Source organism: Somniosus microcephalus, chromosome 15 (genome assembly GCF_052327205.1).
Source record: "Somniosus microcephalus isolate GS21.2 chromosome 15, FLI_Smic_1.0, whole genome shotgun sequence".
NCBI lineage: Eukaryota > Metazoa > Chordata > Chondrichthyes > Squaliformes > Somniosidae > Somniosus > Somniosus microcephalus.
In genome coordinates this window covers 44,882,969-44,908,128 of record NC_141001.1, presented here as the reverse complement: position 1 = coordinate 44,908,128, position 25,160 = coordinate 44,882,969, and the positions used below count along the sequence as shown (strand labels likewise).

Genomic DNA, 25,160 nt, shown 5'->3' with positions numbered 1-25,160 from the left:
ACAGGATCGGACAAATTCAACATGGATTTACAAAAGGTAAATCGTGCTTGACTAATCTACTGGATTTTTTTGAGGATGTAACTGGTAAAATAGATAAGGGAGAACCAGTGGATGTGGTGTATTTGGACTTTCAGAAGGCTTTCGATAAGGTCCCGCATAAGAGATTAGCGTGTAAAGTTAAGGCACATGGGATTGGGGGCAAGGTATTGACTTGGATAGAGAACTGGTTGGCAGACAGGAAGCAAAGAGTTGGAATAAACGGGTCTTTTTCCGAGTGGCGGGCAGTGACTAGTGGGGTACCGCAGGGATCGGTCCTAGGACCCCAGCTATTCACAATATATATTAATGATCTAGACGAGGGAACTGGATGTAATATCTCCAAGTTTGCAGACGACACAAAGCTGGGTGGGTGTGTGTGCTGTGAGGAGGATGCCGAGAAACTCCAATATGATTTGGACAGGTTGGGTGATTGGGCAGATGCAGTATAATGTGGATAAATGCGAGGTTATCCACTTTGGTGGCAAAAACAGGAAGGCAGATTATTATCTGAACGGCAATAGATTGGGAGAAGGGGAAGTGCAACGAGACCTGGGTGTCCTTGTGCACCAGTCGCTGAAGGTAAGCATGCAGGTGCAGCAGGCGGTTAAGAAGGCAAATGGTATGTTGGCCTTCGTAGCGAGAGGGTTTGAGTACAGGAACAAGGATGTCTTGCTGCAGTTGTACAGGGCCTTGATGAGGCCACACCTTGAGTATTGTGTGCAGTTTTGGTCGCCTTATCTGAGGAAGGATGTTCTTGCCATGGAGGGAATGCAGCGAAGATTCACCGGACTGATACGTGGGAATGGCAGGAATGACTTATGAGGAGAGATTGGTCGATTGGGCTTATAATCGCTGGAGTTTAGAAGAATGAGAGGGGATCTCATTGAAACTTTTAAAATTCTAACAGGACTAGACAGACTAGATGCAGGAAGGATGTTCCCGATGGCCGGGGAGTCCAGAACCAGGGGTCACAGTCTAAGGATAAGGGGTAAGCCATTTAGGACAGAGATGAGGAGGAATTTCTTCACCCAGAGAGTGGTGAACCTGTGGAATTCTCTACCAGAGAAGGCAGTTGAGGCCAATTCATTAAATATATTCAAGAAGGAGTTAGATATATTTCTTAAGGCTAAAGGGATCAAGGGACATGGGGAGAAGGCAGGGACAGGGTACTGAATTTGGATGATCAGCCATGATCTCATTGAATGGCGGAGCAGGCTGGAGGGGCCGAATGGCCTACTCCTGCTCCTAACTTCTATGTTTCTATGTTTCGCCAAGGCTTCTTTGACAGCACCTCCCAAACCCTTGACCTCTACCAGCTAGAAGGACAAGGGCAGCAGGCGCATGGGAACACCATCACCTCCAAGTTCCCCTCTAAGTCACACACCATCCTGACTTGGAAATATATCGCCATTCCTTCATTGTTGCTGGGTCCATATCCTGGAACTCCCTCCCTAATATCACTGTGAGAGTAGCTTCATCGCACGGACTGCAGCGATTCAAGAAGGCGGCTCACCACCACCTTCTCAAGGGCAAATAGGAATGAGCAATAAATGCTGGCCTTGCCAGTGATGGCCACATCCTGTGAATGATTTTAAAAAAACAACTTGCATTTATATAGCACCTTTAATGTAGCTAAATGTCCCAAGGCGCTGCACGAGCGCCATCAATCAAAATTTGACAGAGCCACAGAAGGAGATATCAGGACAGGTGACCAGAAGCTTGGCCAAAGAGGTAGGTTTTAAAGAGCATATTAAAGGATGATAGAAAGATGGAGAGGTTTAGGGAGAGAATTCCACAGGTTAGGGACAAGGTAGCTGAAAGTCGCCAATGGTGGAGCGATTAAAATCGGGGATATGCAAGATTCCAGAATTGAAAGAGCGCAGAGATGTCACAGGCTTGTATGGCTGGAGGAGGTTACAGAGATTGGGAGGGGTTAGGTCATGGAGGGATTTGAAGACGAGAATGAAAATTTTAAAATTCAGCAGTTGTCAGACTGGGAACCAGTGTAGGTCAGCAAGCACAGGGGTGATGGGTGAACGGTACTTGGTGTGAGTTAAGATACGGGCAGCAGAGTTTTGGATGAGCTCAAGTTTATAAGAGGGTGGAAGATGGGTGGCCTACCCGAAATGCATTGGAATAGTCAAGTCTAGAGGTAACAAAGGCACATGGAGGAGGGTTTCAGCCGCAGGTGAGCTGAGGCAGGGTCAGAGCCGGGAGATGTTACAGAGGTGGAAGTAGGCAGTCTTGGTGATGGAGCGGATATGTGGTCGGAAGCTCATCTTGGGGTCAAACACAACACCAAGGCTGCAAGCAGTCTGGCTCAGCTTCAGACAGTTGCCGGGGATGGAAATGGTGACCAGGGAAGAGAGTTTGTGGCGGGGACCAAAGACAGTGGCTTTGGTCTTCCTAATATTTAGTTGGAGGAAATTTCTGCTCATCCAATGCTGGATGTCAGACAAGTAGTGTGACAAATCAGACAGTGGAGGGGTCAAGAGAGGTGTTGGTGAGATGGAGCTGAGTATCGTCAGTGTACATGTGGAAGCTGACGTTATGTTTTTGGATAATGTCGCCGAGGAGCAGCATGTAGATGAGAAATAGAAGGGGCCCAAGGATAGATAGCGAGGCAGGTTAATAAGGCCATTAAAAAGAGCAAACAACTGGGGTTCATTTCTAGAGGGATAGAATTGAAAAGCAGAGAAGTTATGTTAAACTTGTACAGAACATTGGTTAGACCACAATTGGAGTACTGTGCGCAGTTCTGGTCTCCATATTATAAACAGGATGTGGAGGTGCTGGAAAAGATTGAACAGGCTGGGGCTCTCTTCAGAAAAGAGAAGACTGAGGGGTGACCTGATAGAGGTCTTTAAGATTATGCAAGGGTTTGATAGGGTAGACGTAGAGAAGATCCTTCCACTTGCGGGGAGACCAGAACTAGGGGCCATAAATATAAGTTAGTCATGAATAAATCCAATAGGGAATTCAGGAGAAACTTCTTTACCCAGAGAGTGGTTAGAATGTGGAACTCGCTACCACAAGGAGTGGTTGAGATGACTAGCATAGATGCATTTAAGGGGAAGCTAGATAAACACATGAGGGAGAAAGGAATAGAGGATATGTTGATGGGGTTAGATGAAGAATGGTAAGAGGAGGCTCATGTGGAGCATAAACACTGTGTTGGGCTGAATGGCCTGTTTCTGTGCTGTAAATACTATGTACAGGAAACTTTTTTTTATCCGGCACCGACGGGACTGACGTGGTGCCGGTTCATCAAAAATTCCGGATAACCGAAAGCTATAGTAAAAGATACGGAGAGCTGACAGCTCCGTATAAAGCAACAAACCCTGTTACTTAGCAACAAGTGCAGAACAATGGCCACAAGTTCCAAGCGTCTCTGTAGCTTAGCAACAGCTGCAGCCACACCCTTGCACAGCAACAGATCGGAGGAAGGCAAGTACAATATGAAGTAAAACTTACCTGAACCTACTCCTGAATTTTGCCGGTTAACCGAGATTTCCGGTTATTTAGGTGCCGGTAAATCGAAAGTTTCCTGTAGTACTATGTAAGATGATTCTTCTCACCCCTCCAGTCTCTAAGCTTCCTGTATCACAACCCTTTTCATCTCTCTTTTATTGATAATAATTGGTCATTGCTTCTCTGAACTTTCTTCTCGTTTCTTTAACTGCATATATGCATTTCTGCTTCCCTATATTGAAACAAAGATTCATTCTGTATCTCCTGTTGTAACTGATTTTTCCTCATGACATCAAAACTCTGGAACTCTTTACTTCCCTCACTTTTCCCATCTTCCGGCAATCTTCAGGTGTTTAAAACACAATTTTGGTGTCGGCTAATTGCCACTTGGTTTACCTCATCTCTTTCACCCTTGGTGGTTGATGCGCCATCAATTACTCAAAAGACTGAAGTTGAGCGAGTAACAATCAGGCTTTTATTAACTAAAGAATGAAGGTCTTGTCTCGAGTGGTCGACATTTTTCCTCATGACATCAAAACTCTGGAACTCTTTACTTCCCTCACTTTTCCCATCTTCCGGCAATCTTCAGGTGTTTAAAACACAATTTTGGTGTCGGCTAATTGCCACTTGGTTTACCTCATCTCTTTCACCCTTGGTGGTGCCCTGCACTGTGGCTCACGGCCCTTCTAGATCTGTCAGTTTTAAACAGCAGAGCGAGGAGAGGTGACCCTGTTTTTTAAAATTGGAGGAACAACAGTTTTCAAAGGGGTGACCCTCAATGTATTCAGATTAGTAATATTACAATATTATATAAGCAGTGGTTGAAGTGGATTTTGTCGAGGGATATTTATCCTTGGCCTTCTGTGATTTCCCTGCCCCTCCCCCCCCCCCCCCCCCCCCCTTTCACCGTATCCTTTCACACTGCCAATGCAAGCAATTTCGCTCTTAGCGTTCATTCTGTAAAGTTGGGACGAGTTCAGTGTATAAAAATGAGAATTCATTCAGTTCTTTTTTAACGGTGGGGGAGACCATGTAGATATATCTTCTGTGCTGACTGTGGTACTTGCTCAGCTTGTTTATCATTTCACTGAATGTATTTCTGAGTGGGCATCACAATCCCAGCAGCTGGAGCCAAGGATCCGCGAGATGAAAACAATTAGTCCCGCCCACACACACCGATTGGCCAACCATCAGGGGACCGTACTGTAGGATTGGTCAATCGTGACGGCACAGGATTGGTCGAACCTTGACGTCAGTCAATCAATGCTAGCAGATAATGAGTTTAATTTTGAAGGTTTTTTGCATAAGGCGCGAACAATTTTCGTCCGACCGAAAAGTAAATACGCTTGCCAGCGTCCCGGAAGCGTAAGCTTTCTTTGGAGGTAACGCGCGCGTAGGTACGCGGTATAACTTTAGAGCGGACAGACAGACAGACAGACAGAAGGACAGACAGACAGATCGACTGCTTTATTTATATATATAGATAGATGTTCTGGGTAAGTGATGCTAGTTCAGCAGAACCTTGCTTTGATACAAGTGCTTGCAGTGAAACAAATGAAACGCCACAGTTGAATGGCCAGCTAAAACTTACTGTCTAGACTTGTACATGAAGAATGGATGAGGTACTGGAGGGCTACCAATACCAGTAGATGTATCCAGTGAGAGGAGGCAAGAATTCCAAAAAACAAAATCATACAAATTTTTGTTGTTTTTTTTTTCTTTTTCTCTAGGATGTCGTAGAAAAATTGGCATTTATTCCAACCTCAGAAAATACCATGAAGGGTGGGACACTGGACATGGAGATCTTCAGTCTGCCCAGAGTTGAAACCAGCAAAGGTTTGTGTCGTCTGATTGGGAAATCCAGCACAAAAACTTCATCAAACGCACACTTATCAAAAACAAGCTACCATATATTCTCCTTAAACAAGGGTTATAATAAGGTGAGGTTTTTCTTTACTTCAAAGGGGCCTTTGGAAACAAAAGCTCACTTGAGCAAACCACTCCAGGGATCTTGGGGCAACCAGTGGTTGTGCAGGAACTTGCAATGATCCTCACCCATGTGGAATCTGTATGGGTAGAATTGAGGGATACTAAGGGGAAAAAAACGTTAGTGGGAGTGGTATATAGACTTCCAAACAGTAAGGCGGAGGTTGGGGATGGCATTAAAAGGGAAATTAAAGAAGCGTGCAATAAGGGCACAGCAGTCATCCTGGGTGACTTTAATCTACATATAGATTGGGCCAACCAAATTAGTAACAATACTGTGGAGGAGGAATTCCTGGAGTGTTTACGGGATGGTTTCCTGGACCAATATGTCGAGGAACCAACCAGAGATCAGGCCATCTTAGACTGGGTATTATGTAACGAGAAAGGGTTAATTAGCAATCTTGTTGTACGAGGCCCCTTGGGTCGGAGCGATCATAATATGATCGAATTCTTCATTAAGATGGAGAATGAAGTAGTTGACTCAGAGACTAGGGTCCTCAATTTAAATAAAGGAAACTACGATGGTCTGAGGAGCGAGTTGGGTAGGATTGATTGGGGAATGGCGCTCAAAGGGTTGACGGTGGATAGGCAATGGCAAACATTCAAAGACCGAATGGATGAGCTACAGAATTTGTCCATCCCAGTTTGGCATAAAAATAAAACAAAAAAGGTGACTCAACCGTGGCTAACCAGGGAAATTAGGGATAGCATAAGATCCAAAGAGAGGACATATAAATTGGCCAGAAAAAGCAATAATCCTGAGGATTGGGAGCAGTTTAGGATTCAACAAAGGAAGACAAAGGGATTAATTAAGAAAGGGAAAATAGAATATGAGAGTAAGCTTGCAGGGAACATAAAAACTGACTGTAAAAGCTTTTATAGATATGTGAAGAGAAAAAGATTGGTGAAGTCAAGCGTAGGTCCCTTGCAGTCAGAATCAGGGGAATTTATAATGGGGAACAAAGAAATGGTCGACCAACTAAATACATATTTTGGTTCTGTCTTCACAAAGGAGGACACAAATAACCTCCCAGAGATGCTGGGGAACATAGGGTCTGATGAAAGGGTGGAACTGAAAGAAATCAGTATTTGTAAGGAAATGGTGTTAGGAAAATTGATGGGACTGAAGGCCGATAAATCCCCAGGGCCTGATAATCTACATCCCAGGGTACTTAAGGAAGTAGCCCTAGAAATAGTAGATGCATTGCTGGTCATCTTCCAGAACTCGATAGACTCTGGAACAGTACCCATGGATTGGAGGGTAGCTAATGTTACCCCACTATTCAAAAAAGGTGGTAAAGAAAAAGCGGGGAATTATAGACCGGTAAGCCTGACATCGGTAGTGGGGAAAATGCTAGAGTCCATTATAAAAGATGTAATAGCAGAGCACTTGGAAAGCAGTGACAGGATTGGACAAAGTCAACATGGATTTACAAAAGGTAAATCATGCTTGACTAATCTACTGGAATTTTTTGAGGATATAACTGGTAAAATAGATAAGGGAGAACCAGTGGATGTGGTGTATTTGGACTTTCAGAAGGCTTTCGATAAGGTCCCACATAAGAGATTAGCGTGCAAAATTAAGGCACATGGGATTGGGGGCAAGGTATTGACTTGGATAGAGAACTGGTTGGCGGACAGAAAGCAAAGAGTTGGAATAAACGGGTCTTTTTCCGAGTAGCAGGCAGTGACTAGTGGGGTACCGCAAGGATCGGTCCTAGGACCCCAGCTGTTCACAATATATATTAATGATCTGGACGAGGGAATTGGATGTAATATCTCCAAATTTGCAGACGACACAAAGCTGGGTGGGAGGGTATGCTGTGAGGAGGATGTCGTGAAACTCCAGTACGATTTGGACAGGTTGGGTGATTGGGCAGAAACATGGCAAATGCACTATAATGTGGATAAATGTGAGGTTATCCACTTTGGTGGCAAAAACAGGAAGGCAGATTATTATTTGAATGGCAATAGATTGAGAGAAGGGGAAGTGCAAAGAAACCTGGGTGTTCTTGTGCACCAGTCGCTGAAGGTAAGCATGCAGGTGCAGCAGGCGGTTAAGAAGGCAAATGGTATGTTGGCCTTCGTAGCAAGAGGGTTCGAGTACAAGAACAAGGATGTCTTGCTACAGTTGTACAGGGCCTTGGTGAGACCGCACCTTGAGTATTGTGTGCAGTTTTGGTCGCCTTACCTGAGGAAGGACGTTCTTGCCATGGAGGGAGTGCAGCGAAGATTCACCAGGCTGATACCTGGGATGGCAGGAATGACGTATGAGGAGAGATTGTGTCGATTGGGCTTATACTCACTGGAGTTTAGAAGATTGAGAGGGGATCTCATCGAAACCTATAAAATTCTGTCAGGCCTGGACAGACTAGATGCAGGAAGGATGTTTCTGATGGTCGGGGGGTCCAGAACCAGGGGTCATAGTCTAAGGATAAGGGGTAAGCCATTTAGGACTGAAATGAGGAGGAATTTCTTCTCCCAGAGAGTGGTGAACCTGTGGAATTCTCTGCCACAGAGGGCAGTGGAGACCAGTTCATTAAATATATTCAAGAAAGAGTTGGATATATTTCTTAAGGTTAAAGGGATCAAGGGATATTGGGGAGAAGGCAGGGACAGGGTACTGAATTTGGATGATCAGCCATGATCTCATTGAATGGCGGAGCAGGCTCGAGGGGCCGAATGGCCTACTCCTGCTCCTATCTTCTATGTTTCTATGACCGAACCCAGTCTTCTGCCACGAAACAAGTCGTCAATGGCAACAGTGATGATCCTAGGGAATTTTCTCTATTTTTGAAGGCTGGTGCGCATCATAAAATGTCGTCATAATTGTGCAAAGAGAACATAGATGGGGTCTGGGTGGAAGTAACTTGCAGCATTAATCCGATGATCTTTGTTTCTCATTGTTAGGGCCTCAGTGGCAATGGTGATGATGTTCAGGGTCTGTTCCTTCAGTTCTAGTAGCATGATTTACACCAAAGATACACCTGGCCATTGGGTTATGGAGCAGGGGAATGGCTTCCCATTATTTCTGGGTCCTTGTCTTTTCAAACCTGTGGAAAGGGCGATTGTCAAGACTGTCCTCTGAACTATGAGTCACTCACCTCTGGGACTGTATGATTCTATTCTATGATTGGATAGCTCTACCAAAGAGCTGGCACAGGCACGATGGGCCAAATGGCCGCCTCCTGTGCTGTATCATTTTATGATTTATGAACTGCCAGCCTTTCTCTTCTCTTCTCCCCAGATTTATCAGATTCGGCGGGTTCCAGCGTGGTGATTGTCACCGCCAACACCTGGGGCGGCGAGGAGTCCTACCTGAAAGCCTTACAAAGCAACGTGGATCTGCTCAGGACAATCATTCCTAATGCAGTGCGACACAGTCCCAACTGTGTGCTCATCATTGCCTCCCAGCCAGGTACACAGCCCATCCGTGTAACTCAGAGTATTTACTTGGAGGTGGGACGAGGATTTATTAGGCAGAAAAGCCCTTTATGGCAGGTACTGGTTACAGGGGGTGCCAGTTACATTGGAGTCCTTATGGAGTAGGGATACTGGTCACAAGTATCATAGAAAGACATTAGCAGTTATGCCGGGTCTTATGGAAGGTCTAGGATAAAGGGTGGGGGTTTAAAGGCTGTTTATTAATTCCAGAGAGTGGTGGTTGTGTGGGAGACCTTGCAGGATTGGGAGTGTAAATCCCAGATGCTTCATAGAAAGGAGCATTTTACATATCAGTTTACTGGTTACAGAGGATCCTACAGGGGACAGGTTACATGGGGTAAGTTGCAATATCTCATTGCCTCGGTGTTTGATGTTTGTTGTCTGGTTTGTTAGTTGATGTGATGACGTACGTGGGCTGGAAGCTGAGCGGGTTTCCTTCGCACCGCGTGGTTGGGACTGGCTGTAACCTGGACACACAGCGCTTCCAGTTCGTCCTAGGGAAATCCTTAAAAACACCATCAGCTGGAAAGGAGGCCTGGATCATTGGAGAGCATGGGGACAATGAAGGTATGTGTGCTGCAAGTCACAGCATCCTTACTGTACTTCTTGATCCCATATAGCAAGCGTAAAATGCTACTTTACCCTCCCTGTGCCCTGTCACTGTCACTTTGCCCTCTCTGTGCCCTGTCATCGTCGCCACTTTGCTCTCTCTGCGCCCAATCCCTCCTGTGGCTTTGCCTTCTCTGCACTCTATCAATGCTGTCTCCGCAATGAATTGCCTTTACCTGCATATAACAAAAGAACGGGTATGTTCTGATCCCCGGATCAGGTGAAAATGGCAGACTGTTTCCTTCAATTGTAGGATCCAAACAGTCATATGGCTGGTGCTTTAAATGGTGCACCTCCTTAACACCTCCCTATGCAACTGGATCCTGGACTTCCTGACGGGCAGACCCCAGGTTGTGAAAATAGGCAGTAAAACCTCCTCCACACTGATCCTGAACACGGGAGCGCCCCAGGGTTGTGTGCTCAGCCCCCTTCTGTACTCCCTGTTTACTCATGATTGTGTGGCCACGTCCAACTCCATCATCAAGTTTGCTGATGACACTACCGTTGTTGGCCTGATCACAGATGGCGATGAGACAGGCTACAGGGAGGAGGTAAGAGCCCTAGCAGAATGGTGCAAGTACAACAACCTCTCCCTCAACATCAGCAAAACAAAGGAGATGATCGAGGACTACAGGAAGCGGCAGGGGGAGGGACACACCCCAATCTACATCGAAGGGGCTGAGGTGGAGAGGGTCAGCAGCTTCAAATTCCTGGGTGTACTCATTACGGAGGACTTAACGTGGTCCCATCACATCGACGTCGTAACCAAGAAGGCATGCCAATGCCTGTTCTTCCTCCGGAGACTGAAGAAATTTGGAATGGGCCCCCAGATTCTCACCAACTTTTACCAGTGCACCATCGAGATTATCCTATCTGACTGCATCACTACATGGTATGGCAACTGCACTGCCACAGACTGCAAGGCTCTACAGATGGTGGTGAAAGCTGCACAACATACTATAGGAATGAAACTACCTGCTGTGCAGGATATCTACCCCGAGAGGTGCCGGGGGAAGGCCCTGAGAATCATCAAAGACGCGAGCCACCCCAGCCACAACCTCTTCGCCCTGCTCTCGTCCGGTAAGAGATACCGAAGCATACGGTCTCGTACCAGCAGGTTTCAAAACAGCTTCTACCCCCAGGCCATAAGACTCATGAACGAATCATTTATTATTATTTTATTACTGTTGTTTTATTTATTATTACTGTATTTCTATTAGTATTTTTATTATTGCTATGCCATATTTATTCCAATGTTGGGAGGACTCGTAAAAATCAACATTTCATTGTGCAGTACACACGTCTGCTGCATATATGACAAATAAAATTGAATTGAATTGAATTGAGGTGAACGTAACGCCCAATAGTGTATAATGTTGCTGATGGAGAAGGGAGATGCTCAAGCTGCTAATTGCCTTGTCCAGAATGACTGCCCAGTAATTAATGGACAAACACAGCAGATATGGCTACACGTAGTCTTATGATTTTAATTAGTGGGAAATGTTACTGTTCCAAGGTTTTGCCTTTTGTACTAGCACCTGTTGGGAATATGGGAATTGAACTGTTCCCTCGGTTTAGACATTGTCCGTTCTCCTTTGGAATCTGGATTCAAATCCAACCCAGATGGTATGAAGTCTGCTCTCCCAGCTGGGTATATAACTGTCCTGAGCAGAATCTTCTTCTTAGACAGTCCTTCGGAACTGAGGATGACTTGCTTCCACACTAAAAATGAGTTCTCAGGTAACGGATGAGTCCAATGCGGGACCTACAGTCTCTGTCACAGGTGGGACAGGTGGTTGAAGGGGCGGGTGGGTGGGGTGCTTGGGTTGACGTGCGCTCCTTCCGCAGTTTCAGAATGGCAGATGTTCAAACATCAGTCTTGTCAATCACAAGCAGTTTTTCCACAAAGCTTCGGCCAGCTGTGTCTTCCGGTGAACTTTTGCTCAGAAGTCCCCTTTAGAGTTTAGTTCCAGATGCTGACTCCTCCTCCTCTACTAGTCAAGTGTTGGACCATCCATGTGTGAAATTTAAAGGGATAGGAATTGCTCTGATTTTTCTGCGTACTTGGGTATGTGCCATATCTATTCATTCAAAGAATAGTGAGCTTTTTTATGTGTTGGAATATTTGATTTGACATTGAGGCAAGATAATAGAATATTTGACAATAGGGCCCTGTAGTGACCACTAATGTTACATAGGATATACAGTACAGAAACAGGCCATTTGGCCCAACCAGTCCATGCTGGTGTTTATGCTCCATTTGAGCCTCCTCCCATTTTTCCTCCTCTAATTACCCTCTCTTCCCTTCTCCCTCATGTACTTATCTAGCTTCCCCTTAAATGCATCATTCGCACCCTAGGTTAGTGAGTTCCACACTATCACCACTCTCTGGGTAAAGAAATTTCTTCTGAATTCCCTATTTGATTTCTTGGTGACTATCTTATATTGATGACCTCTTTTGCTCTTCCCCACATGTGGAAACACTCTCTGTGTCTACTCTATAAAAAAAACCTTTCATAATTTTAGACCTCAGTTAGGTCACCCCTCAGCCTTCTCTTTACAAGAGAAAAGAGACTCAGCCTGTTCATCCTTTCTTGATGGGTATAACCTCTCATTTCTGGTATCATCCTTGTAAACCTTTTTTGAACCCTCTCCAGTACCTCTACATCCTTTTTATAATATGGCGACCAGACTGTACACAGTACTCCAAGTGTGGTCCAACCAAGATTTAATACAAGTTCAGCATAACTTCCCTACTTTTCAATTCTATCCCTCTAGAAATAAACCCTAGTGCTTGGTTTCCTTTTTTAATGGCCTTATTAACCTGCGTCGCTACCTTTAGTAATATGTGTATTTGTACTACGAGATCCCTTTGCTCTTCGACCCCATTTACATTCTTATTTTCCTAATATGTGACCTCCTTATTTTTCTTATCAGAATGTAATACCTCACATTTATCTGTTGAAATTCATTTGCCAATTATGTGCCCATTCTGCAAGTTTATTAATGTCTTGTAATTTGTTGCAGTCCTCCTCAGTATTGACTATCCACCTCCAATTTGGTGTCGTCCACAAATTTAGAAATTGTGTTTTTGATTCCAAAGTCGAAATCGTTTATATAAATTGTGAACAATATTGGTCCCAGCACTGATCCTTATGGGACCCCTTTCCACCATCTGCCACTCAAGATGGCGGCCGTGACGGTCTGGTGCTGAGATCGCTCTCCCTGTTTCGGGCGGCCAGTTCTCGCCGCTCGCTCCCGCAACCGGAGCGAGGTGCTCGGCGAGTCGGGCAGAGGCAGCGCAGCGCGGTGAGCGGCAGCAGCAGCCAAGCCGACCCGCTGGAGCACATCGGCCGGCAGCTCCTCGGTGGGAAGGAATTCCGACTGGGAGGAGGGGAGCCGAGCATGGCGGCCAGAGGCCGACCCGTGAAGAGAGAGAAGTAGGCCCCGGGCCGTGGAGCGTGGAGCCGGCGAAAGAGGAGGCTGCATTGGAGCATTCACATCCCGACGATGTGTTCGGCGAGTTGGGCAGAGGAGCGCAGCGCAACGAGCAGCAGACTCACGACACGCTGCAGCACGTCGGCCGGCAGCTCCATTTCGGGTAACTCGCAGTCCGGATGGGAGGAGGGGAGCCGGGCATGGTGGCCAGAGCGGGAGAAGCAGGCCACCACACGTGGAGCCGGCAACAGTGAGGAGGAGGCCGCGGTGAAGAGGAGGACGGAGCGGCTGAGGGACATCGTGCTCCCACTGCCACGGGAAGCCATTGTATTGACTCTGAATGCGGCGCTGTATGTATAGCTGACGCGTCCCTACGGGGAACAAGCATTCCATTGTACTTGTTACATATGGCAAATAAATCTAATCTGAATCTGATTAGCTACCCTTAACTCCTACTCTCTGCTTTCTGTCTTGAAGCCAGCTAGCTATCCATTCTGTTACTTGTCCCCGGACTCCGCATTCTCTGATCTTATTCATTAGTCTATGATGTGGTATCTTATCGAATACCTTTTGAAAATCTAGATAAATTACATCTACTGCATTACCCTTGTCTACTCTCTCTCTTACCTCTTCAAAGAATTCAATGAGGTTGGTCAAGCAGGACTTTCCCCTTTGAAATCCATGCTGACTATTCATTATTATATTTTTGGTTTCTAGATGTTCTGTTTTTTCCTTTAGTTGGGATTCTATTATTTTTCCTACCACTGATGTTAAGCTGACTGGTCTATATTGATAGAATAGATGCTGAGAGATTGTTTCCCCTGGCTGGAGAGTCTAAAACTTGGGGTCAAAGTCTCAGGATAATGGGTTGGCCTTTTAAGACTGAGATGAGGAGGAATTTCTTCACTCAGAGGGTTGTGAATCTTTGGAATTCTCTGCCCCAAAGGGCTGTGGATGCTGAATCGTTGAGTATATTGAAGGTTGAGATGGATAGATTTTTGGATTCTAGAGGAATTAAGGGATAGGAGGATAGGGCAGGAAAGTGGAGTTGAGGTCAAAGATCAGCCATGATCTTATTGAATGGTGGAGCAGGCTCGAAGGGGCCGTATGACCCACTCCTGCTCCTATTTTTTATATTTGTATGTTCTTATAGTTCCCTGGACATGTTCTATCTCCCTCCTTAAATATGGGCATTAGGTTAGCTATCCGCCAGTCCTCTGCCACTACACCTTTTTCTAACAAATTATTACATTTGTGTAATAGTGCTTCTGCTATCTCTTCCCTAGATTCTTTTAATATGCGTGGATATAATCTGTCTGGACCAGGTCTTTTTATCCTTTTTGAGTTTGATTAGTTTATTTAATATTTATCCTCTATTTTAAATGCGGTTATATCATTTCTAATTTCATCTCCCGATGTCATGTCCACCTGATCTGTCTCCCTGGTAAATACTGAAACAAAGTAATTACTTAATGTTTCTGCCATTTCGCTATCGCTGCCTGTGATTTTATCCTGACCATCCTTTAGTGGTCCTATTCCCATCCCGACTTTCCTTTTTTTTTAATTTGTGCCCATAGAATATTTTACTATTTTGTTTTATGTTCCTTGGTAGTTTAATTTCAGTTCTCTTTGCCTTCCTAATTTTTTTTGACTTCTCTCCTAATCTCTTCGTATTCTCCCTCGCCATACTCTCCCCCTGCTGTTCATGTACTTAGTATATGCCTCTTTCCTTACCCTCAATTTTTCCCTGACGCCCTTATTCATCCATGGTGTCTCATTAGTGTTTAGCTTGTTCTTGTTTTTTAGTGGTACATATTTTTCCTGAATTCTGTTGAACACCGTTTTAAATGTTTTCCATTGCTGTTCTACATTATTGTTTGCCAATATTGTTGTCGCTTTTATTTTCCCAAGTTCTATTTTCCGCCCCTCTATCAGCTTTTCTCCAATCTCTCTTTTAGGCAGTCCCTCGGAACCGAGGATGACTTGCTTCCATATTAAAAATGAGTTCTCAAGTGACTGATGAGTCCAATGCGGGACCTACAGTCTCTGTCACAGGTGGGGCAGACGGTGGGTGGGTTGCTTGGGTTGACGTGCGCTGCTTGCGCTTGCTCCCGGCAAAGAGACTCGAGGTGTTCGGCGCCTTCCCGGATGCTTCTCCTCCACTTTGTGTGGTCTTGGGCCAGGGATTTCCAGGTGTCGGCGGGGATGTTGCACTTTTTCAAGGAGGCTTTGAGGGTGTCCTTGAAGCGTTTCCTCTGCCCACCTGGGGCTCCCTTGCCGTGTCGGAGCTCCGAGTAGAGTGCTTGTTTTGGGAGCCTCGTATCGGGCATGCGCATGATGTGACCCGTCCATCGGAGCTGATTGAGCGTGGTCAAAGCTTCGATGCTGGGGATGTTGGCCTGAGCGAGAACACCAACATTGGTGCGCCTGTCCTGCCAATGGATTTGCAGGATCTTGCGGAGGCAGCATTGGTGGTACCTCTCCAGTGCAATCTATTACCCTGGTCTTCATCATACTTCTGTCCTTTTCAATTATTATCTTAAGGTGTATTATATTGTGGTTGCTATTGCTTAGATGTTCCCCTACTATTACTTCTCTTATCTGCTCTGGTTCATTCCCCATTACTAGATCCAATATCGAATCCTCCCTTGTTGGGCTTCTTGCATATTGGGTTAGAAATGAGTCCTGTACACATTGTAGGAACTCCATTCCCTTATCCCCTTTACCTACCTCTTCTGGTCAATTAATTTTGGAGTAGTTGAAATCCCCCATGATGATTATTCTAATGTTTTTTACTCATTTCCCTACGGCATCTTCGGCACTGTTAATTTTTTTTGGGTTTTCAGTGGCTGTCTGGAGGGGCTCAGAGATGGACGGTGGGCGAAATAACAACCCAGACATAATCACAGACCACGACAAACACAAGCAGCTGGCACACAGGTAGGAAGACTGTGCAACTCGGCAGCTCCGTGGTATTCCAGCAATTACAGGAAAATATTTTGGCTTCTCCTGGGATTCCTTCTCTCCAATTTTATTCCGCCCTCTCCAAAGGAGAACAGTTCCACAGGCTAAGTGGTCATTCTCCATTTGTGAGACTAGACATTGAGAGTTACATTGGAGGCTTCACAGCCGAGCCTGATCCTGCCCTTACCGGATTTCCACTAACAAGCACTTCCAGTGCTGGTCACTGGATGATGATCAGGAGTGGGAACCCTGATAATTTTTACTCTCCCTAGCCCATAGAAAGGAAGAAAGACTTGCATTTATATCGTGTCTTTCATCACGTCCCAAAGCGCTTTACAGTTAATTAAGTACTTTTTAAGTGTAGTCACTGTTGTAAAGGAAACCGAAGCAGACTGTAGTGTCTGGACTGCAGCCCTGGTTGAAATCAGCTAGCTCAGCACAAACTAGACATTAAACCTTGGACCTTCTGGTTTGTATGTCTCAACTTCACCAACGGAAACTTCCTGCAGGGGTTTAATGATGTCTGGAAAGTATCCTTTTAACAGTTTGGAAAAAGTCTGTCAAAAATAATATTCCTGGTTGCAGATTCAGAACCATTGTTGTTTTATGTTCCAGGGCTTTTAAAGGGTTAAAGGAGAAAGGCCAGAGGTCGTGGTCGGTTGGGCTGTCGGTGGCCGATTTAACTGAGACTGTCCTAAGAAATCTGGGACATTCACATTCCGTCTCCACACTGGTGAAGGTGAGTGGAACACAAGGAAAAAAAATTGCAGAGCTACAGGGAAAGGACGGGGGAGTGGGACTAGCTGAAGTGCTCTTGCAGAGAGCTGGCATGGGCTCGATGGGCCAAATGGCCTCCTTCTGTGCTGTAACCATTCTATGATTCTATGAATCAATCAGTTTCCAGGGCCACAGCAGAATGACGAGGTGTCTGGAAAAACGCAGCATCTCCTCAGTCATGAAGGTGATCTGGGGGCAGGATCGCTCTGACTGCCTGCCAAGGTCTATGTGCACAACCGGGTGGCCCTGGAGAGGGACTATGCGGTGTCTGTCAGTAATGCTTGAGGCCTCTTGCGACCGGAGGACCCTGCAAGACATGGACTGCATATTTGATCAATGAGAATGAGATAGTGATTGAGTTTTATTTTGCTCTTTTAGTTCGATTAGACCATTTGTATGAGTGTTCTTTTAGTGGTGCCCTCCTCGGATTGAGGGACCTCTTATCAGCTGATTCTTGGATTCTCAGTGCCACCCTTTTTGGTCCAATTAAAATAGTCCTGAAGGATCATGTATGGGTATGGTTCCACTGTGTCCAGCAGCTCCCTGGTATCTCACTCAAGTGCCTAGTCTTCACCTATGAGCCTAAACTATGAGTGTTGGTAGGCTATTCATCTATGGAGGGCATCACAGTGAAGCCCAATCTTAACCTCACCCAACATCCACGTGTGCACCTTACAGCAGCAGTCAAGGGGCCAACAGCAGCAATCTTGCTTGATTGTAATGTTTAGAAATGTAAACTATTACATCATGGTGAAAAAATACCCAGCACAGGTATAAACAGGTGGAAAGGGACCTGAAGTAATAATGGTTCACCGCTTTCAATAAGTAAACAATGTGGAGAAGTAGTTAAAACAAAGAATATGGGAATACATACTGGAGTACAAGTCTAAGGAAGCTAGACTGAGGCTTCATATTGCTCATCAGACCACGGGAAACACTGATCAACTTTGATCACCACACTTAAAAAGGGACATAGATACATTGGAAAGGACAACATAAATGATCCCAAGTGTAAAAGGAATGGGCTCTAAGGAAAGATTAGAGTATCCCAAGCTCTATAGTCTAGAAAGATGTTGATTAAGGAGGATCGCACCGAGGTATGTAAAGTATTAAAAGGCAAGTCAGATCTGTGGAGCTAGAGGACATAAACTGAAATTAGAGAAAAATAAACTTAAAACTGTTCAGTTCTGGGCACCGCACCTCATTCATCAGAATGATACTGGGGCTAAAAGGGTTAAATTATGACAGGTTGCATGACTTGGCTTGTATTCCGTTGAGTATAAAAGTTTAAGGGCTGATCTAATTGAGGTAAGATGATTAAAGGAGTTGATAGGGTAGATAGAGAAACTATTTCCTCTGGTGGGTGAATCCAGAACAAGGGGGCACATCCTTAAAATTAGAGCCAGGCCATTCAAGGGTGATGTCAGGAAGCACTTCTTCACACAGAGGGCAGTGGAAATCTGGAACACTCTCTCCCAAAAAGCTGCCGAGGTTAAGTCCATTGAAAATTTCAAAACTGAGATTGATAGATTGTTAAACAAGGGTATTAATGGTTATGGAACTAAGGCTGGAGTTAAGATGCATATCAGCATTAATCTAATTGAATGGTGGAACAGGCTCGAGGGGCTAAATGGCCAACTCCTGTTCCTATGTTCAGTTATTCGGAAGAACTTCCTTACTCCGAGATAAATGTTTGGAATGATACACCACATAAGGTGGTAGAGTCAAAGACATTTAAGGACATTCAAAGTGCAGTCAGATGCTAGGCTGGGTGAGTTAGAGTACGAAGGCATCCGTTGGCTGAATGGCCTTCTCTCATTCTTCCCTGTTCTCGTGATCAATGTTGAATGTTAGTGAGTTTATCCTGCAGTATAGACAGGTCAATGGCACAACAGGAAACTGAATATATTCTGGTTCTGCAATTAGAGTTGTCTGAAACAAGTAACTCCTCCAGACTGATGAGCAGTTTCAGGCCGACTTGGCTGTAAGGTCTGGGAGTCCTGAACGACAGCGTATATGAGCGCAGGAGCAAAAGGTAGAAAGGAGACTTGGTGTCATTGCTTAGCTTGGCCCTGCTTGGGGACTGGCTTTGTTCATCACTGAGCACTAACCCAAATTGTACTCTTCCCCACAGGGCTGGTACGGAATCAGCAGCGAGGTGTTTCTCAGCCTGCCATGTACGCTGACCACAGCTGGAGTGGTGAATGTAACCGCACTGAAGCTATCGAAGGACGAGGAAGCAAAGCTGCAGAGCAGTGCAGCAACCCTCCAAAACTTTCTTCAGCAGCTAACGATTTAAGCTGCTGTTCAGAACAATGTAAATGATTGGTGGCAAAGCTGAGGAAACTGCATCAACTTCCAGTGTTCAGCACTGCCCTGGTCATGGCCAGAAAGCAGCTGTATGCCCTTGATATACCTGCAGTCATGTGCTCTCTATATAACCAACGCTATGTGTCCTCTACTTACCTCAACAGAAGGGTGTTAGCTTGGCTCAGTTGGTAGCACTTTCCATTCAGGTGCATGTTAAAGATCCTGTAGATCTATTAGAGGAGAAATTTGTCCCAGTGTCCTGGTCAACATTCCTCTCTTAAACACTATCAAAGAGCACGGGTTAACTGCTAAATTCAACTCCTTGCTCTTTGTGGGATCTTCAGAAGTCCAAAATGGCTGCCGCATGTGCCGACGTAGCAGTTACCAACTTTCAAGGTCATTTGCTGCTTTCATAATGAAGGTGATGTGTAAATGCAGGCCTTTCTTTTCACCCCACAACCATGTGCCCTGTAGATATGCTGTGTACTGTGCTGCTATATCACTGCTAGCCATGTTTGCCCTGTGTATACCTGCCAGCTCAACAGCAAGTGAGTAATGCATAGAGCTGATGGCATTGCAACCAGTAACACAGTAGGAGGCCTGGGATCCACTGGCCTGCTCCTGAGCAGAACTTACAGGAAGGGGATGGAAAACTGGCTAAAAACAGTCAGGAAGTAAGACTTTTGTACAAGTTGCTGCAGAAACGTTGTTGCAGTAAAGATGGCCGTGCTGTCTCCGTAGTCTGCAGTCTCAGCAGCAGATATTAGTAATTTCCTGCCTCTTTAAGTCTTCCAGAGCTATGCATTCTCTTCCCCCACCCCACCTCAATGCTGGGGACCAAAATAGGTATTCCCAGCACTTGCAGATACTCTTCGCCCCAAACACCAAAAGGAGAGGCAGCTACCTTCTGCCAGCTATTTCTACATAATGACAATGCCAGGAAGTGTACTGTGCTGTGCTGTTGGGGAGGAGGTGATTTTGCTGCACTTTACCGCTATTGCCTCTTCCAGCACCATGTTCCAGCTCTCGTTCTCCGTTCTTCCTGCTTTGGTTCTACTGTATGTGCCCCTCCCCCTCGTTCCATGATCCAGGACAGAGCCTCCAGCCATTAACCCCCCTCCACCTTGTTACATCTCTTCTCCACATTCAATAGACTGCTCAAAACCTACTACTTCAACTACAGTTACAATTACCTCCCCTAATTCGTCTGCCAACTTCTGCTAGGTGTCTGATTCTCCTTTGTGAAGTGCCTTGGGATATTTTATTTCAATTTGTTGTAGAAAGATTTTATTTATATAAAGCAACAATAGATGTTGCCACTCATGTATATGTTTTGTCTCCGATCCAGGCCCACCAAATTCTGGCCCTGCTGTCAGTGCAATTTATTAAACTGTCCCAAAATATGATTGGATAATTTTGTAAAGCAGGCTGTCCGGCTTTCATCCTGGAGATAGATAGTCCACTGCTGCCTATTGTGCTAAGTTGTCATGGATGGAATGCCCCGAGCTCTCGAACTGAAAGCCTTTTCACAGCTAGCTCAAGGACAGGACTGATCTTAGCACCTAAAAAAGTAGAAAATGACTGCTTATTTTATTAGTGTCAATTCTAATAAGTATTCGGTTTCATATTTTTGGCTGTATCTCATATAAAAAATAATGTAATTTATAGCATTTGAAAGTAAAGTATAAATCATCGTGGCACAATGACGCTCTGCCTTCAAGGTGCTTGATTTCATTATTCCTCCATGCTCTCCTGAGCTGTCGTCTTCAGCAATATGTTCCAGAATGCTCATTGAATTCTGATTACTCTTCGACTCCTATTCCCCTGCTCCACCAATGGGAGCCAGTCACTCAGTTATTGTGCTCCAGCATCTTAAAACTCTCTTTCAAAACCATTTTACTTTACTTCTCACCATTCCTCCAAAACTCTCTGGGGGAGGAAAAAAAACATGTCTGAGCTTTCAGTCCCCAAACACTCTCATCTCCAGCTCAGTACCCTCGCTCTCCCCTCCGCCTGTATAATTCTCTCTCGGATGTTGTTCTGCACGAGGGTAACTATAGGGAAGCAAACTATTTTGACTGCTCAGCACAGGGACAGTGGGTTGGGGTGGAGGGGGGGATGTGGTGATGTTGACGGATAGGAAACAGATTAGGGTAATTGGCTGTAGTTTGAATTGGAGAAAAGTTGGAATTAGTGGAACCCCAAGGTCAGTACTGGGTCCACTTTTGTTTGTGGTATTTATTGCTGATACGGACTTGGGCACGTGGAGCAGAATGTTGATATTAGCTGGCAATCTAAAAGAGGATTTGGCAAATAGCAAGTAGGACTATAAAAGATTTCAGGGGGACGCCAAGCAACTAGATGCATGAGCAGATAAGTTAGATGCAATTTAATGTGGAGAAATATGAGGAATTATATTTTGGGAGATAAAACAAGAAATGAGAATATACTAATGTAAAGATGTTGAATAGTGTGGATGATCAGAGAGATCTAAGGGTTCAAACAAAATTTGAAGAAAGTGGAAGTGCAGGTAGAAAAAGCTATTAAAAGGCCAACAGCATTTTGGGTTTTATAAATAGGATAAAGCTGGAATGATGAATTTATACTAAATTTTGGTTAGGCCACAGAGTATTGTGTACAGTTTTGGATGCCCCCTCATAGAACGGACATTAGGGTCATACAATGTAGATTTGCCATGGATAGAAGACAATAGTTCTGAGGAAAAAGTTGAGATACTGGGAATATTTCCCCTGAAGCAAAGAAGGCTACAAGATTCAAGAGGTTTTTTTTAATTGTGATGGGTTCTGGCAGTGAATGGGGAAAAAGTTGACTCTAGCACAACACAAAATCACATTTGTTTAGAATTCTTACCCACATTCTACGAGCCTGGGCTTGGCAGAGGACAGGGCAGATGGTATAAATGCTGTAAGCATGTTAAAGTCAGAAGCTGGTCGATCAGCAAAGATTATCTGACCAGCAGTGGCCAAAGTCCAAGGCAGAAGGGATAGAGTAGATGAACCTGTTTAGTTAAACCTGTTCCCCCCAGTGTCACCAGACGGGAACAGAAACCATTAAGGCAAGTGCCCGAGGGCACCACAAATATGATAAACAAACAATAAATAACTATAATACAGGTCATGAAACACAGTTGTCAATATTTCCAAACCCCATTCGTACAGGAGAGCCCAGGAACCAATGAAAGTGCCCCATAATCCTTTATATATTTCTTCTGTGTATGTGCTGAAGGGATAATGCACAATAGATAATGTGACAATTTAAGGATAATTTAAAATATCTGAGGCCAAGCGAGCTTTTGAGGCCTGGGGCAAGCAGTGTGACTGGAGGCCAGAAACACAATGGACCAGTTAGAGAATAGAATCTTACAGCACAGAAGGAGGCCATTCGGCCTGTTCTGCCTGTGTCGGCTGTTTGAAAAAGCTCCATTTTAGTCCCACGCCCCAGCTTTTTCCCCATAACCCTACAAATTAGTTTTCTTCAAGTACATGTCCAATTGCCTTTTAAAAGTTCCTCTGGTGTCTGATTCCACCATCCTTTCAGGTAGTGCGTTCCAGATCTTAACAACCCTTTGTGTGTAGAAATTTCTCCTCATTCCCCCTCTAGTTCTTTTATCAATTATTTTAAATCTATGACCTCTGGTTACTGACCCACTTGCCAAAGGAAATAGTTTCTCCCTACTTGCTCTATCAAAACCCATATAGTTTTGAATACCTCTATTGGGTCTCCCCTTAAATTTCTCTGCTCTAAGGGGAACACGTCCAGCTTCTCCAATCTCTCCACATAACTAAAATCCCTCATTCTTGGTATCTTGTTGAACTCTTCTGTACCCAGTTCTTGCTGGAGTGGTGCATCTTACGCCTTGTGCAGTTAGTTTGACTTTTTCCCTCGCCGTTCAGCTCAAATTTTTTTTACACCATAACTTGCTGGAAGTGTGAGCTCATACAGGCACAGTGGGGCACCTGGGACCTTGGTGAACGACAGGAGCCAGTGTCAATGCGATTTAAAGATTGGGAAAGAGGAACAACGGTGAAGGAGGGTCAATACAGGTACAAAAAGAAATAGTGAAAGAAAAATTGGATTGAGAGAAAAAAAATGGTCTTTTTAAAATATCTGACAATTGACTCGCATGCAGGAATGAGATTGAACAGAAATTGTTCCCTTTGTGGGCCAGAGAGGTTGATTGGCACTGCATTAAAAATTATCACATCATTAAAAAGGTATTTGCATTATGTTCCAGCCCTAACTTTCTGTGGTGAGTTTAATGGGCAAATAATGTGCAAATCCAGCAAGTTCTTAAAAATGGATAAGGGCCGGTTCTGCACAGCAAATGACGGAGTGGTGTAAAGCCACCAGCAATTTCTGGAGAGTACACTTTACACCTAATCCTAGCCTATTACCATCTCGTCTAGCTTCTAATCTCTTTTACTTCTTTTGTTTCTTTTATTCTTTTGTCCGATCGCAACCCTGCCTCCGATCTAGTTTCTTTTCTTTCCAGTTTTGAAGAAGGGTCCAACCCGAAACGTCAACTCAAATTTCTCTCCACGGATGTTGCCTGACCTGCTGAGTTTTTCCAGCATTTTCTGTTGTTGTTTAGCAATTTCTGGAGATTCGCAACTCACGGCATATCCCTTGATCTTGCTGTCCGATTTGCGCACTAATAACGGCGTGCGTCATTAACACGCTGTTATTTTTCCAGCAAGATTTAACCCATATTGTCCAAACAAAGCCCTGACAGTTGGTAATCGTGGTTCATCAACTTAAAAGTGCCATTAGAGGATGAGAGAGTTTCAGAGAAATGTATTTACTCAGAGGCTTGGTGGAGGACGGATTGTTTTGCCATAGGGATTGGTTGAGGCAGAGACCATTGAATCTCATTTTAGGGAAAGTTGGATTAATATTTTGAAGCAGCTTAAGATCCGAGGTTGGAGGGAGACAGTGGGGATTGTATTGGATCCTCCAGCAAACAGCTGGTCCAGTGGGCTCTTTCCGAGCTGTCAGTGACTGTGTCCGCCCTCCCCCTGAGCCCTGCTGCTCAGGGCGGCTCCCAGGCTCTGAATCTGGCGAGCAGCACATGATTTGGACCCGGCAGAGTTCCACAGGCAGGCGACTTCAAACCGCCATCAACTGGTTTAAAAAAAAGGCAGTGAGTGCCCGTCCCCTGATCCAGGCCCACTGCTCCCCAACACCCTGGCAAACGGCAGGAGGCAGGACAGGCCCCACCCACAGTGAGAGCCCCGTCCACACCGGCAAACGGCAGGAGAGGCCCCGCCCACAGTGAGAGCCCCGCCCACACCGGCAAACGGCAGGAGAGGCCCCGCCCACAGTGAGAGCCCCGCCCACACCGGCAAACCGCACGAGCCAGGACAGGCCCCGCCCACAGTGAGAGCCCCGCCCACACCGGCAAACCGCAGGAGGCAGGACAGGCCCCGCCCACACCGGCAGGAGGCAGGGCAGGCCCCACCCACAGTGAGAGCCCCGCCCCCATCACAAGCCCCGCCCACGCCGGCAAACCGCAGGAGGCAGGACAGGCCCCGCCCACAGTGAGAGCCCCGCCCACACCCGCAGCCCCGCCCCATCACAAGCCCCGCCCACACCGGCAAACCGCGGGAGGCAGGACAGGCCCCGCCCACACCCGCGGCCCCGCCCCATCACAAGCCTCGCCCACACCGGTAAACCGCTGGAGGCAGGACAGGCCCCGCCCACAGTGAAAGCCCAGCCGCCGACCACAAGCCCCGCCTACACCCGCAGCCCCGCCCACACCAGCAAACCGCAGAGGCAGGACAGGCCCCGCCCACACCCGCAGCCCCGCCCCCATCACAAGCCCCGCCCACGCCGGCAAGCCGCAGCGTGGTTAGCAGACAGGCCCCGCCCATAGTGACAGCCCAGTCCCGCCCGCAGCCCCGCCCACACCGGCAAACCGCTGGAGGCAGGACAGGCCCCGCCCACAGTGAGAGCCCAGCCGCCGACCACAAGCCCCGCCCACAACAGCAAACCGCAGCAAGGCAGGAGACAGCAACCGTTCGGAAACAGGCCCCGCCCACAGTGGCAGCCCCGCCCCCATCCGGAGCGTCACTGCCGGCTCCTCGAACCGACAAACTGCGCAT

The 25,160-nt window shown here is 45.9% G+C and overlaps 1 protein-coding gene across 1 annotated transcript in view; it reads left to right on the top strand.

The window, feature by feature from the left end:
- The window catches only part of LOC147106682 (sperm-specific sodium:proton exchanger-like), a 504,645-nt gene extending 483,900 nt beyond the window's left edge, over positions 1-20,745 (top strand). Inside the window, exons 29-34 of the mRNA XM_086008503.1 lie at positions 5,241-5,346; positions 8,744-8,914; positions 9,334-9,507; positions 15,834-15,927; positions 16,567-16,690; positions 18,863-20,745. Coding sequence (XP_085864629.1) covers positions 5,241-5,346; positions 8,744-8,914; positions 9,334-9,507; positions 15,834-15,927; positions 16,567-16,690; positions 18,863-19,027 — 834 coding nt within the window. The 3' untranslated portion in view covers positions 19,028-20,745. The remainder of the gene's footprint in view (positions 1-5,240; positions 5,347-8,743; positions 8,915-9,333; positions 9,508-15,833; positions 15,928-16,566; positions 16,691-18,862) is intronic.
- Positions 20,746-25,160: the final 4,415 nt, after the last annotated feature.